Here is a 15,000-nt window from a genome sequence, read left to right as displayed (position 1 = left end):
TATATATATATATATATATATATATAATATATATATATATATATATATATATATATATATATATATATTAAGGGTTAACAAATGCTCTGTCTTTAACCCCCCCATCCCCCTTCCCCCACTCCATTCATTCCATTCATTAACTACACGGTTGGCAAAGTTGTTTCTACCTACTTCCAAATTGAATCTATTTCCGGACAGTTTGAGACCATTGTTTCTTGTCTGATTCTCATTCAATGTGAAAATTTGGTCACTTTTGATGTTGTCAATTCCCTTTAGAATCTTAAAGACCTCAAGTAACCTCTGAGTCTACGCTTTTTTAGGGAAAATAGATTCATACGTTTTAGTCGATTTTCGTATGATTTATTTTTGATATTTGGAATCAGTTTTGTGGCTCGCCGTTGTACTTTTTCCAGTCTGTCAATGTCTTTAATGAGATTCGGTAACCATACGGAAACAGCATATTCCAAATGTGGACGAACTAACGATTTATATAACTTGTTAATGAGTGATGGGCTTTTGAAATCAAAAGATCGCGCAATCAGTCCCAGAATCTTATTTGCTTTCTCAGAGGCTGAAATACACTGCTTGGATGATTTGATGTCGTTACTGATAATTACGCCGAGATCTTTTTCACTATCCACTTTTGTTAACGAATTTCCAAATAACTTGTAATCGTACTTACTGTTATTTTTACCTATGTGCATTACCTTGCATTTACTTGTGTTAAATTTCATTAGCCACTTTTCAGGCCATTGCTGTAATTTATCTAAATATTCTTGAATATCTAATTGGTTTAAGTGATCATTTGCCATTCCGCACATTTTTCTATCATCAGCAAATTTGGAAACAGTAGATTTTAGTCCATGGTCTATATCATTTATATATATACTATGAACAGAAGTGGCCCAAGAACGGAACTCTGAGGAACTCCACTTGTAACATTTTTCCATCTAGAAGTTTTTCCATTTAAAACAACTCTCTGTTTTCGACCATTCAACCAATTACTAGTCCAACCTAATAGGCTACCACTTATTCCGTGTAAAGCTAATTTAGTAAGTAGTTTTTCGTGTGGGACGGTATCAAAAGCTTTTGCAAAGTCTAGATATACATACATACATACATATACCAAGGCTTTTTCCCCCTTACAAGGGGGGTAGCCAAAAAGAAAAAGGCATAAAATCACTCCCACCCATTCCATCCCTGAATACACTCCACACCCCTCCACCCTCCCTCTTATCTTAGCACCTCCTGAATGACGGGTCATCCCTGCACCTTGTCCACTGCCCTGGGTCAGAAGCAGTCTAGATATATTAAACCTATATTGTTTCTTTTGTCATAACTCGAGATAACCGTGTTGTAGAATTTGAGTAAGTTAGTCACACAAGAACGTTTCCGTCTGAAACCATGCTGGCTATCATTTATCAAACGGTTACTTTCTAAATGATGTTCGATAGCATCTCTGATGATAGTTTCCATTATTTTTCCTACGATTGAAGTCAAACTTATAGGCCTATAGTTATTTGCCTTCTTTTTGTCACCTTTTTTGAATGTGGGAGTAACGTTAGTTAGCTTCCACTCTCTTGGGACATCTTCGGATATGATGGATTTCTTGAAAATAATTTCTAATGGAACAAAAATCTCATTTTTTATTTCCTTTAAGATTCTTGGATGCCAACTTTGAATTTATCTATACACATTTTAATTTTTTCTTTTGTTATATTCACCGTAGTGAGTAAGTTTACCCTAGACTTTTCACAGGTTTCAGTTTGGAGTTCACTTTGAGGTGTTTCGTTTACGAATACCGAGCTAAAATAATTGTTTAACATATTACACATCCCTTCATTTGAATATTCAAGTTGACCGTCAGCAGATAATAGTGGACCAATGTGATTCCTAACAACCTTTTTATCAGGAAGCTCTGGAACTCTCTTCCTGATACTTGAAGGGAGATAGAGAGAGAGAGAGAGAAGCCATCTCTTCCCTTCACTCTATAATTAGATTTTGAATTGATACAATGTCCACCCATTTCTTACCGAAGGGACGCTCTCAGGTCATTTTACAGTTTACTTATTTATTTAATTTTATTGTTCCACCATTTTCCTGCTCTCAGAAATGTTATGCAATTTTGACCTTGTTAGCTTTTGTACTATTCGTAATGCCATGAAAAAAACACTATGATGCAATGTAAACAAAGGCGCTTCTGCCACGTCTCGCATATCGCGTTAGGCACTGCCAGCCACATATCACACACGACGTTCGAAAAGAATGGCGCCACGGCGTTCCTTACGTGACGAAAGCTTAGGTTACGTCCGCTTACGTCACGTGACGTCACGATTCTAGTTGCGACATAAGCAACATGACGCTCGCCAATTCTTCCTACTTCCCCTCCTTTTCAATCTCCTCTCTCCCTTCCTTCTTCCTTGGCCATCTCGTCTCCCTCAACCCTTAATAGAATAAAGACCACTGGCATCATTGAATTAAATCGCCTGGAGAAAGAATCGAATAAACAAGGAAAAGAGTGAGAGAGCATAGAAAAGGATCACTATATTGTTATATATATATATATATATATATATATATATATAATATATATACAAATATATATAATTATACATACACACACACAAACAGACACACACACACACATTATATATATATATATATATATATATATATATATATATATATAATATACAGTGACACCTATACCCATTGCATTGAGAAATGGCCGTTAGGGCGGAGCACTGGGAGTCCCCCTGTGGTGCCACATATAATTATTTCATAATTCTATTTTATTTTATAATTCTATTTTATGATTTTATAATGTTGCCACATATAATTATATTATAATTTTTTGTCACACACCACCACTGAAGTAAAAATCAAAGCAATGTTTTCTATACAAAGGTTTCGTTTCCTCGAGTCTAGACATGGCATATCAGGAAGAGAGAGCGACGTTGCCGCTACATCTAATCTCTGGCCCCGCCCCCCTCACACTGCATTCAGAAAACATTACATCCACACGCACGTTCTCGCCATGGATGCCCATGTGTGGCAACACCGGGAAATCTCCTAGCCACGCCTTAGCGGTCATTTCTCGTTGCGTTGACTATAGAGATACGATCGCCCTAACAAACGAAAAATTTGAGATACGACGAAAATGTTGAGATAGGATGTGATGATGCGCGATAATCTGAAACGCCAGCGGTAGGTGGCAGACTGTTCGCCAGACGTGAAAGTGATAAGAAATTAGATTGAAAAGCCCACAAAAACAATACATACATATACCAAGGCTTTTTCCCCCCTTCCAAGGGAGGTAGCCAAAAAGGGAAAGGCATAAAAACACTCCCACCCATTTCATCCCTAAATACACTCCACACCCCTCCCACCCTCCCTCTCATCTGAGCACCTCCTGTATGACGGGTCATCCCTGCACCCTGCCCACTGCCCTGGGTCAGAAGCAGTGTCGCAAGACACAGCACATGCACAGCAAGGCCGCTTCATTTAATCGGCGACCCCCCCTCTCCGTCCCCCCTTGCATATAAGGAGAGGACGGGGAGAAATCCCTTCGGGCTGCGTCAAAATTTACTCACACATACTACCCCCCCACCCCCCCGCCCATTCCTTCTCATGCAATCACAACATCATCCATATACAACCATTCTCCACTCAAATCTGTCTTCCGTCCTCTCCCTTCCTTCCTCAACAGACATTCCCCTCTTCCCCAAAGCCCCCTTCACCCCATCCATCCACCTCATCCTAGGACGTCCCCTCATGTTCACTCCCTCCACATCTGCCTTCCATACCTCTTTTACTAGTCTTTCTTCACTCATTCTTTCCATGTGTCCAAACCATCCTAATATTCTTTCATCAACCCTATCTCCCAGCTCCTTTTTCACCACTGTTCTCCTCCTCACCTCCTCATTTCTCACTCTATCCAGCCTAGTAACCCCCACCATACTTCTCAGACACCTCATCTCAAACACATTCAAACTCCTTCTCTCTTCTTCTCTTATGTTCCACGTTTCTGCCCCATACAGTGCTGTTGGCACAATCACTCCTTCATACAGTCTCCTCTTCGCATCCATTCCCAAATGTCTATTCCTCATTACACTCTTTAATCCACCAAGGCATTTACTCGCTTCCCTCAATCTACATTCTACCTCCACCTTCACTCCACCTTTTCCTGCTACACTTGCACCCAAGTATCTAAAACTATCCACTTCCTCCAGTCGCTCTCCCTTAATGTTCACTTCCAGTCTACTGCCACTTTCACCCCTTGTACATCTCATCACCTTACTTTTACCCACATTTATCTTTAGCTTTCTTCTATCACATACTCTCCCAAACTCTGCCACCAGCTTCCTCAATCCCTCCTCTGACCCTGCCACAAGCGCAGTGTCGTCCGCAAACAACAGCTGGCTCACCTCCCACTTTTCTCCATTTTCTTTAACCATCTCCAATCCCTGACCCACTACCCTAGCATTCACCTCTCGCACCACCCCATCCATGTATAAGTTGAACAGCCAGGGCGACATAACGCATCCTTGACGAAGTCCCACCTTTACTTCAAACCACTCACTCTCTCCATTTCTAATCCTGACACAAGCTCTACTACTCTCATAAAAACTCTTGACAGCTCCCAAAAGCTTTCCTCCTATCCCATAAATCTGCATAACCTCCCACAGTGCCTTTCTGTCTACCCTGTCATAAGCCTTTTCCAGATCCATAAAAGCCCAAAAAACATCCTTTCCCTTTCCTATAGCTTTCTCACATATCTGTCTTACCACAAAGATCTGATCTACACAACCTCTACCTGTCCTAAATCCACACTGTTCCTCACCAATTACTCCTTCTGTTCCTCTCCTAATCCTCTCAATTAAGATCCTCCCATAAGCCTTCCCTACTACACTTAACAAGCTAATCCCTCTGAAACTACTACATTCACACTTGTCCCCTTTTCCCTTGTAAAGAGGAACTATACAGGCACTTCTCCAGTCCTCCGGTACTCTACCCTCTCTCCAGCAAACATTAAATAACCTCACCAGCCAGTCCACCATCACTGAACCTCCCTTTTTCAGACATTCTGCATGGCATCCATCCAGACCAGGTGCCTTACCTGCTTTCATCATCTTTACAACTGCCTTCACCTCATCCTTCCTTATTTCTCCTCCATTCTCCTCACTCATCACTCTCATTTTCTTCGCATTTCCCACTGCAGCTATCTTTCCTTCCCTATCCTCCTTCACATTTAGCAACTCCCTAAAATATTCTGCCCATCTTCCCCTTACTGCCATCTCTTCCATTATCATCTCTCCATCTGTACCTTTTACCTTTTCTTCCCTACTTGATTCGCCTCCTCTTCCTCTCTTAATTTCTTTCCAAAATATCTTTTTATTACTTTCAAAATTTTCTGTCATACTCCTACCCCATTTCACATCTGCTCTCCTCTTTGCCTCCTTTACCTTTTGCTTTACTTCTCTTTTCTTTTCTTTGTACGTCTCATATGACTTTTGTAACCAATCTGTGAATGCTCGCTTCTTCTCTTCTACAAACTTCTTTGTTTCCTCATCCCACCATTCACTACCCTTTCTTCTATTTCCCCCTGTCCTTCTTGTTCCACACACCATCCTTGCACACTTTAAGACTCCCTCCTTGAACCATCCCCATTCCTCCTCCACACCCATCTCTGCTCCATCCTTTACTCCCTCCCACTCCTTCAATAAAAAAGAAAAGTAAAATAAAGATAAATAAATAAAATAAAAACAAATAAATAAAATAAAATAAAAAGCCCCCCAAAAAAATAGTTTAACATTGTTCTTAATCACATAAAAAAGGGAAAAAATCGTCGTTATTTTCATTTTATTTGCACTAATGTGCATGTGTTTATAATGTTTAATTGTGTTTATCATTACCCACTGTACGTGTGGGCGCGTCGTATGCTAGCTCTCGTTGCCTTCTCTCCCTCCCTCCTCCTCCTGGCTCACACCTCCCTTCACCGCTATCACCTGTCTCCGTGGTATATGATAACATTTATTATTGTTATTTATTATTTTATCATTGTATGTGTTATTACTCATGTATTTATCTATAAATTGTGCTTGTTTTGTGTAATTTAAGTTTGTTTTGGGGTACTTTCGTATCGCTAGAACGGATTAATTCTATTTCCATTAATTTAAATGGAATTGTTTTGAGATACGAGTTTTTGATATACGACGGCGGTCACGAAATTAATTTCGTATCTCGAGGTATCAGAGTGTGTGTATATATATATTTATATATATATATACATATATATGTGTGTGTGTGTGCGTGTGTGTACACATACATATACAGTACACACACACACACACACATATATATATATATATATATATATATATATATATATATATATATATATATGAGAAATTCGCTAGTGAACAGCGACATCAATCAGATAATTTTTATGACCGTCACGCAGGGGATTCGAACATGCTGCTCAAGGCGCCAAGAGGCCCCATGACTGCCGTCCTACACCGCTCGACCACAAGCATCAGTGGTCGAGCGCTGTAAGGCGGAAGTCATGGGACCTCTTGGCGCCTTGAGCAGCAGGTTCGAATCCTCTGCGCGACGGTCATAAAAATTATCTGATATATATATATATATATATATATATATATATATATATATATATTGATAGCGCAATCGGCTAAGTCACCGTCACTTGTTACGTCCTGGTGGAGGTTCGAGTCCTTAGTTGTACCACGTATCAATTTCTGCATGAATGCCTCCTCCAGTTCCTCGACGTTGATGGCTTAGAATTAAAGTGAATTGTGGTTGGTGTATATATATATATATATATATATATATATATATATATTTGCGTGAGGTGGTCCAAAAAGAAGAAACGCTGGTAAACTACATTTCATAACAACCAATGCTCTTTCTAATATTCACCTTGTGTACGTTTACTAAAAAAAAATTCTCCTTCCTTTCGTTATGCCCTTTCATTACCTTCCCCGTTTATCTTTTCTTCGTTGTTCCCCAGCCGGTGACAAGCTGTAATTAGACAAAAGAGCATCATGGCTGCCAAGGCAAAACTTACCTTGGGTCTCCTGGCCCCAAAGGTTATTTTTCCTTCACAGTTAAGCGACACTTACCTTCTATGTCTGTCCCATGGCTTCTTTGCAGATTCCAGCGCCACATCAACTTTGGATTCTGCGCACGAGTCCTTGCGTAGGTTGTTTCCTTCTATTGGTCTCCCTGCGTGGGAAGGTTCTGTGTCGGGGAGGGGTCCTTGGTGGGTTCCCTCCTTTGAACAGGGTCCCTTTGAGGGTTGCCTGCTAATATAAGGAATCTTGCGTGGGTTGGTTTCTATGAAGCATGCGTGAGGTTGGTTTGTTCTCTGAGGATTTTGTGTGCGTTGATTGCTATCAAGAGGGGATGGGGTTACTTTTATGGGGATTTTATGGGGTTTACAGGTTCCTAATGGTAATATTTGCGGGTAGATCACTGCCCAAAGGATGTGCGAGTTTTGGTACCCGGACACTAATATTTGTGAGGGTAGGTCCCTGAGCAAGGTTCGTTGTGCTGGTTGACTGCTGTGCACGTGTCCTCTTGTGGGTTTCTTGTGTGTCTTTTTGTTGGTTGTGCCTTGTAATCTCCTGTGGGAGTTCCTTGTGCGTCCTCTTGTGGGTTGGTCGCCCTCTGTGTCCTCTTGTGTGCGGGCTACCTCCTTGAGATTTCGGTCTTCGTGTAAGATAGCTAAGTCGTCTTCGATCAGGTCGAAGTGACTAAGACAAGTTGGCCAAGATCCTGTGGCTTTGGCGTTATTTTACTTGCCCCCCCCCCCGCACACCAGCAGTTCCTCCTTTTTCAGGTTCCTGCGGAGGAGGTGTTCCTATGTCCTGTGTCCTGCACAGATGTTCCTGTGTTTCGAACTTCTTGAGGATTGCTCTTAACCCTCACTCATGGGCTTAGTTCGATTCCCGTCCTCAACTTCGTACCTCGTACCTGAACTCGCGTTATCTGCGTGTCCCGTTGACGTCACGACGTCACCTATGACTTTATCCTGCCGTCGTGGCGGCGGCGGCGGTGAAGGTGGTGGCTGGAGACCCCAAATCGGCCATTGGTCGACAACGAGCAGACGACGGTCAATGGGGCTGAAGCAGTTCCTACGATTAATCACCTAACCGAAACTCTCACTGAAGTTGGTGTCTACCTTCCCCCACCTGGAGGGTAGTTGGGGGTGGGAGGAGAGGAGGGAAAAATTATTGTGGTGGTGGAAGAGGGGGGGGGACCTCTTTGCATCTCAGCCCGCGGTGGTGGATGGAGAGATGGTACAGTCCCCGTGCAGGAGATACTTGCGTTAGGTTGTTGTTGTAGAGAGTGGAGGAGGTAAAGAACTAATAAACACACTTCATCAAACTATAACCCCTTTTTTCCACTAAAACATTTTTATTTTTTTTTTAGTTTTCATGTTGTTTTTTTCCTTTAGTGTTCATTTCCAAATTGGGCTTCCGAGATTGATTTCAAACGTTCCATTTCTCATGAAGAAAAATCCTCACAACAAAACCTTAAATTTGGAAAAGCGTTTTTTCAAGGTGAAAACCAGCGTTTTGAACTTATGAACACAGAAAAAAAAATCACCATTTGTACGCTCTGATCACACTAAAATAATCACTAAATGTGAACCCCATCACTTAGTGTTGGATCCATGGCACCAAGATCTTCAAGGTACTAAAGACATCGACACTAACATCTCGTTAACTCCACTAGAAACACACTAACTCGCTCACTTGCCTGCTAACGAACAATTTCTAGACTAGCAGCAAGAGCGAGCTAACAATCTAGAAGTGTAACCAGTTCGCTGATCTGTGGAAAAGAGTGTCCTTCTCACTGTAAGGAAGCAAATGGACTTGTTAACTGGGAATTTTGACATCTACCTCTAGGTACGCAAAGTCACAGGGTGGCGGGGTGAGGGGTGCCCCCGGGGTTAGGGTACCATAGGTGCCCTGGGGAGGAGGTACTGCAGCAGTTACCACGGGGGTGGAGGGGTGAGAAAGTACTACCGGGTTTGGGCTACCATAGGTGAATTACCAGAGAGGAAGCAATACAGGGGTACCCCGGGGGACCGCAGGTGGGAAGGCGGTGGGTATTGCCACGGAGTACCACAGGGTCCAACTGCTATATGCCCCAAGGGTAGAAACGAAATATAATTACATATAATGGTGATCTGTAAAATCCTTACAGGCTACACACTATTGTAAAAAGCAAAAACAAATAAAAAACAAAATAAAAATAAATAAATACACGTGTTTATCTCGAGTTCTCTTCATAAGCACATTGAAACACTCATATCCGTGCTTGTCCTGATGCCAGTCGACTTTATTCAGCTGAAAAAAGGGTTAATGTCTTCAATCAGCTCATTCACTGAATAGATTCGTCCATCATTAGCCAGAAGAAACCCACAAGTGCGTCGTCCTCTTAAAAGGGGTCAAAGGGTTGGAGACGATTAATACAGTGAAGATCAAGAGCATACGCCATGAGACGCTTCACATCACCCAAAACCATCACCTTTGCCCTAACTATAACCGGGACATGTGGGATTTATGGAAGACCATGGATCTTTGGATACACAAAGTGGACATAACGACAACAGCGAGAGAGCGAGAAAGATAAGAGAGAGAGAGAGAGAGAGAGAGAGAGAGAGAGAGAGAGAGAGAGAGATAGAGAGAGAGGGCGGGAGAGATGGGGGTGAGAGTGTAAGGCAAATGTGAGTGGAGAATTAATGTATATTACGTTACCGGAGGCTTTGTCTGCCCGATGGACGTCGATTACTGTGACAACAACCATTTGTGGATCAATGATACGGTTATACGGTTTCGTGCTGTGCCGCCCGTGTGACGTGCGTGTGACGTGGGTGTGACTGTGTATGTGTGTGTGTTGCATAGATGAGTACGAGGGGAACAAGACTATTATGTAATCTAACATTCCACCTCTCTTTTAGTTCACCTCTTAATATTAATATTTTGAATTTTTATATCGAAAGGGTACAAATCACCCATTTTTTTGTCTATATGGCCAACCATCCTGGCATATACATATATATATATATATATATATACATATACATATATATATATATATATATATATATATATATGGACGCTAAGAGGAGATTGTATGAATGTGTAATTGTGCCAACAGCACTGTATGGGGCAGAAGCATGGAACATAATAGAGGAAGAGAGAAAGAGTATATGTTTGAGATGAAATCTCCGTAAAGTATGGTAGGGGTTACTAGGCTGAATAGAGTGAAAAACGAGGTGAGGAGAGCGGGGATGGAAAAGGTGTTGGGAGCCAGGGTTGATGAAAGAGTATTGTGATAGTTTGGACAATTGGAAAGAATAAGTGAAGAAAGATTAGTAAAAGAAGTGTGGAAGGCAGAGGTGGGGGGAGTGAACATGAGGGGGCGACCAAGAATAAGATGAATGGATGGAGTAAAGGAGGCATTGTGAAAGGGGAATATCTGTTGAGGAAGGGAGAAGACAGAAGATGGGGTGAGTGGAGAATGGTTGTGTATGGATGATGCTCTAACGCATGGGAGTGGGTGGGGGATAGAGGGGCTGAGAGAGTATGTGTGAATGGTATTTTGATGAGGCTGATTACCTCATCAGGGTAGAAGGATACTGTCCAAATTGTAGGCAGGAGTAACTCATACTGCGAAACTGGTTTAGGACTTGTATTCGATTGGCCCGTCCGCCATGACATACATAATACATTGAGAATGATTAACGCTTTGAACAGAGTATGCAAATAAAACTATACATATATAAATTTAACAATACAACAATCATCCTCGTATGTGATACAATATTTGGAATATACTGTATAATTTACAATAGACATATATAATAATTTGATACAGATTAATAATTTTATAAACAGTTATGATGTGTACACTTAGGGGACACTATAGCAGTGGCAGCGTGTTGCTACATTACTCCCCCCCCCCGAGTTACTGTTGAAAGGAGACAGTCTTGGAGGTTCGGGGCTGACTGGAAGGAGTAGGAATGGGAGTGCTGTTGACGGGAGTGTCCGTGGGGTCGAAAAGGTAGGCCGGTTTGACGCGATCGATGGAGACGTGGTCACGCTTTCCGTTGCGTTTGATCGTGACTGTCTTCCTGGTGCGTCGCAAGACTTCAAAAGGGCCTTCGTACGGAGGTTGGAGGGCTTTTCGTACGGCGTCCGTCCTGACGAAGACGTGGGTGCACTGGAGGAGGTCCTGGCTCACGAAGGTTCTAGGCGACTTGGCGTGGCGTGGCGGGACGGGGTGGAGGTTGGCCATGGTCTCCTTCAGCTGGAAGGCGAAGTCGTGTGGAGTACAGGAGGTGGAATGGGGCACGTCTGCGACAAACTCTCCAGGAAGCCTGAGGGTGGTGCCGAAAACGAGTTCAGCAGGAGAGTGGCCAATGTCAACCTTGAGGGAGGTCCTGATGCCAAGGAGCACAAGGGACAGCGCCACTGACCAGAGCTCGTTCATGAGGGCATGGGCGTAGAGGGCGGCCTTCAGCTGGCGGTGAAAGCGCTCTACCATGCCGTTGGCCTGAGGATGGTAACTGGCAGTACGGTAACGGCGGATACCGAGGAGGGCCATTACCTTGCTCCAGAGGGTCGACTCGAACTGGCTGCCTCTGTCGGAGGTGAGGTTGGTCGGGACACCGAAGCGAGCAACCCAGTTGTCGACGAACGCTCGTGCAACGGTGTCAGTGTTGATATCAGGAAGTGGAATCGCCTCTGGCCAGCGAGTGAAGCTGTCGACACAGGTAAACACGTACTTGAAGCCGTTGGAGTATGGGAGGGGGCCGACGATATCGACGTGTACGTGGCTGAACCTGGTAGAGACAAGCGGGAAATAAGTTAGTGGGGAAAACGTGTGTCTCGTTACCTTAGAAGCCTGGCACTGGAGGCAGGTGCGGGCCCAGTGCCTGACGTCCTTGTTAATACTTGGCCAGATGAATTTGGATGTCAACATTCGTTGGGATGCACGGATGCCAGGATGTGCAAGGTCATGAAGGTGGCGGAAGAGTTGATGGCGGAATGACGGAGGTAGGAAGGGGCGAAGGTTGCCGGTGGAGACGTCAGCATACAGACGGATGTCTGTGCCAGGTACCTGAATCTTCTCCATCTTGAGAGAAGGGTTGTCCAACAGACGCTACAAGTCGTCGCAGTTGGCCTGTGCAGCTGCAATGGCGGTGTAGTCGATGACAGGAGACTGCGGGGAGACTGCGTGAATGTTTCTGGAGAGGGCGTCAGCGGGTGCGTTGTCAGTACCTTGGATGTATCGAATGTCTGTGGAGAACTGAGAAATATACTGTAAGTGGCGGAGCTGTGTAGGTGTGTAGCTGGCTTTGTTAGCGTGGAAGGTGGTAGTGAGGGGTTTGTGGTCAGTGAAGATGATGAACTGTCGACCTTCTAGGAAATACCTGAACCGTTGGGTAGCTCTGTAGACAGCAAGCAATTCCCTGTCGAATGTGGTGTAGTTCTTCTCAGCGTTGCTCAGTTTCTTGGAGAAGAAGGCGAGCGGGTTCCAAGCATTGTCGACGAATTGCTGCAAGACGGCGCCGATTCTGTCGTTGGAGGCGTCAGTGGCGATGGATGTGAGGGCCTCCGGGGCAGGGAAACTGAGGGTGGCGACGGTGTCCAGGGCAGTCTTCGCAGAAGCGAAACCTTTGTCGGATTCAGGACACCAATCGAGCTTGAGAGCCTGACCACGCTTGCAAGGTCTAATGAGGGAATATAAAGGTCGCAACATGAGGGAACACTTAGGAATGAAACGATTGTAAAAGTTAAGCATACCTAGGAACTGCTTGAGTTGTCTCTGTGTGGAGGGCTTCGGGAACTGGCGGATGGCATCACACTTGGTACTCAGAGGTGAAATACCAGTGGAGGAGACAGTGTGTCCAAGGAAGTCTACGGAGGTCAATCCAAAGTTCGACTTGGCGGCGTTGATTTGGATGCCGTAGTCACGTAGACGTGTGAGGACTTCTTCGAGATGACGGCGGTGGGTGGCTTCATCAGGGCTGGCGATGAGGAGGTCGTCTATGTAGACGAAACAGAAGGGTAAGCCACGAAGAAATTCGTCAATGAAGCGCTGGAATGTTTGTGCTGAGTTCTTCAAGCCGAAGGGCATCCGGACGTACTTGTAGAGGCCAAACGGGGTGGTAATGGCCGTCTTCGGGATGTCATCGGGGTGGACAGGGATCTGATGGAAAGCTTGAACCAGATCCACTGTAGAAAAGATGGTGCAGCCGAAAAGTTGGGAACCAAATTCTTGGATGTTGGGGATGGGGTAACGGTCGAAGACAGTCTGGGAGTTTAGGGCACGATAGTCACCGCATGGTCGCAAATCACCGCTCTTCTTAGTGACGACGTGAAGCGCTAATGACCAGTTGCTCTTGCTGGGTCGAATTATCCCTTGGCGCATAAGGGACTCGAACTCGGTCTTGACGACGCGTTGTCGTTCGGGTGCGAGACGTCGTGGCTTGGCGTGGGTTGGGCGACCAGAAGTGACAATGCGATGTTCGACGTGGTGACGTATCGGCGGCGTGCATGGATGTGGCCGGGTGAGGGTGGGAAATTGTTGCAGTAGAGAAGCAAAAGGGGTGTCTTGACTGGTGACAGAGATGCTGGTGCTAACGCCAGGACGAGTGTGGCCGTAGGACGAGAGGCGCGTGGAGACATCGTAAAGGCGACGGCGCTGTATGTCCACGAGAAGACCATAGTGGTTGAGGAAATTGGCTCCAAGGATGGGTTGAGGGACGTCGGCGACGTAGAATGTCCACTCAAAGGCGCGACGGAGGTTGAGGGAGAGGGTTAAGGTGGATTTCCTGTAGACGGCGATCTTCGTGTTGTTGGCTGCGTAGAGGGACGTGAGTGGGGGTAACGTCCTCGAACTGGCTGAAGCTGGCAATATGCTTACTGCAGCACCGGTGTCGATAAGGAATAGGTGGCGCGTCAGAGGGTCTTGTACGTAGAGGAGTTGTGAAGAGGAAGGGCGAACATTATGCACCACTAATGTTCGCCGTTGGGGTTTAAAGTGGGGGACTGGGCGAAGGCGCAGGGATGGTTACATTTGCGTGCCTTAGAACCGAACTGGGCGTGATAGTAACATACCGCTGGGTTGCGATCCGTGCTCTTGGATCTCGGTCTGGATCGGGAACGTGGCCTTCGTGAAAAGTTACGGCGGTCTGTTGCCTGAACCTGTTCCTTCAGTTCACTAACTTGAAGGGTGAGTTGAGTCACCATGTCGACGAGGCGCTCGTAAAGGGGGTCTTGTCTTGACGTGGGAGACGGAGGGCGAAGAAACAGTTGCGACGAGCTCGTCGGCGAGTGTGGCGAGTTTCTCTACGGGAAGCTGGTCCTTCACAGTGAACAGGCTACTCTGGATAGTGGCGGGCAGACGTTGGTAATACAGCTGGAGAAACAAGGTCTTGTCGAATGTGTCGTACTTTTCGGCCAGGAGATTCTTCATGGTCTGATGGTCTCTCGTTGCCAAGTTCTTCCTTGGAGAGAAGTTCTTGAAGGCGCGTAGCGACGGATGACTGGAATCTAGCGAGGATAGCGTCCTTCAAGTCTTCATACGGGGTGTCGGACGTTAACGCTGTAGAAATAGCGTCAGACACACGTGAAAGGACGTACGTCGGAAGAAGGGAGCACGCGCTACTGAATTTGGCGAGACCAGTAGATATACGAGAGGATTTGAAGTTACATTCGAGAATGTTGAACCACACAGTCGGGTCGTGACTAAGGACAGGTGGTGCACGGAAGGCATGGACGGCGGATAAGGTTGCAGGTTGCTGAGGTGGATCGGTGGATGGATCCTGCACAGGAGCCACGTTCGCTGAAGGAAGAACAGACTGGTCCATGATGGTAAGTACGTCGGTTCTGCGGCGGCGACAGGGACTGGCAGTAACTGGGGCTGCAGGCGGCGGTAAGTGGAGGCAAGAGTCCCCTT

At 45.1% G+C, this 15,000-nt stretch overlaps 2 protein-coding genes across 9 annotated transcripts in view; both read right to left on the bottom strand.

The window, feature by feature from the left end:
• Positions 1 to 15,000, bottom strand: part of LOC143025488 (uncharacterized) — a 608,144-nt gene that overhangs the window by 289,988 nt on the left and 303,156 nt on the right. The window contains exon 1 of one of the 3 annotated variants that reach the window (XM_076185217.1): positions 7,143 to 7,781. The exons of the other annotated variants lie outside the window; for them this stretch is intronic. The gene's annotated coding sequence lies outside the window, so the exon portion shown is untranslated. Of the gene's footprint in view, positions 1 to 7,142; positions 7,782 to 15,000 lie in introns of those variants that run through there. 3 annotated transcript variants of the gene reach the window in all.
• Positions 7,620 to 15,000, bottom strand: part of LOC143025493 (uncharacterized) — a 150,742-nt gene continuing 143,361 nt past the window's right edge. For 2 of the 6 annotated variants that reach the window (XR_012966399.1, XR_012966397.1), the window contains one exon: positions 7,620 to 8,880. Coding sequence is in view for 2 of the 6 variants with exons in the window: in XM_076185235.1 (XP_076041350.1) it covers positions 14,423 to 14,911 (489 nt within the window). In the remaining 4 variants the exon portion in view is untranslated. Of the gene's footprint in view, positions 8,881 to 14,100 lie in introns of those variants that run through there. The other 4 variants (XM_076185235.1, XM_076185236.1, XR_012966398.1 and 1 more) reach the window with 3 other exon arrangements.

Source organism: Oratosquilla oratoria, chromosome 5, assembly GCF_046742065.1.
Source record: "Oratosquilla oratoria isolate Oo_2021 chromosome 5, ASM4674206v1, whole genome shotgun sequence".
Lineage (NCBI taxonomy): Eukaryota > Metazoa > Arthropoda > Malacostraca > Stomatopoda > Squillidae > Oratosquilla > Oratosquilla oratoria.
Note: the sequence above shows the minus strand (reverse complement) of the source record. Positions and strands in the feature narration are given on the sequence as shown.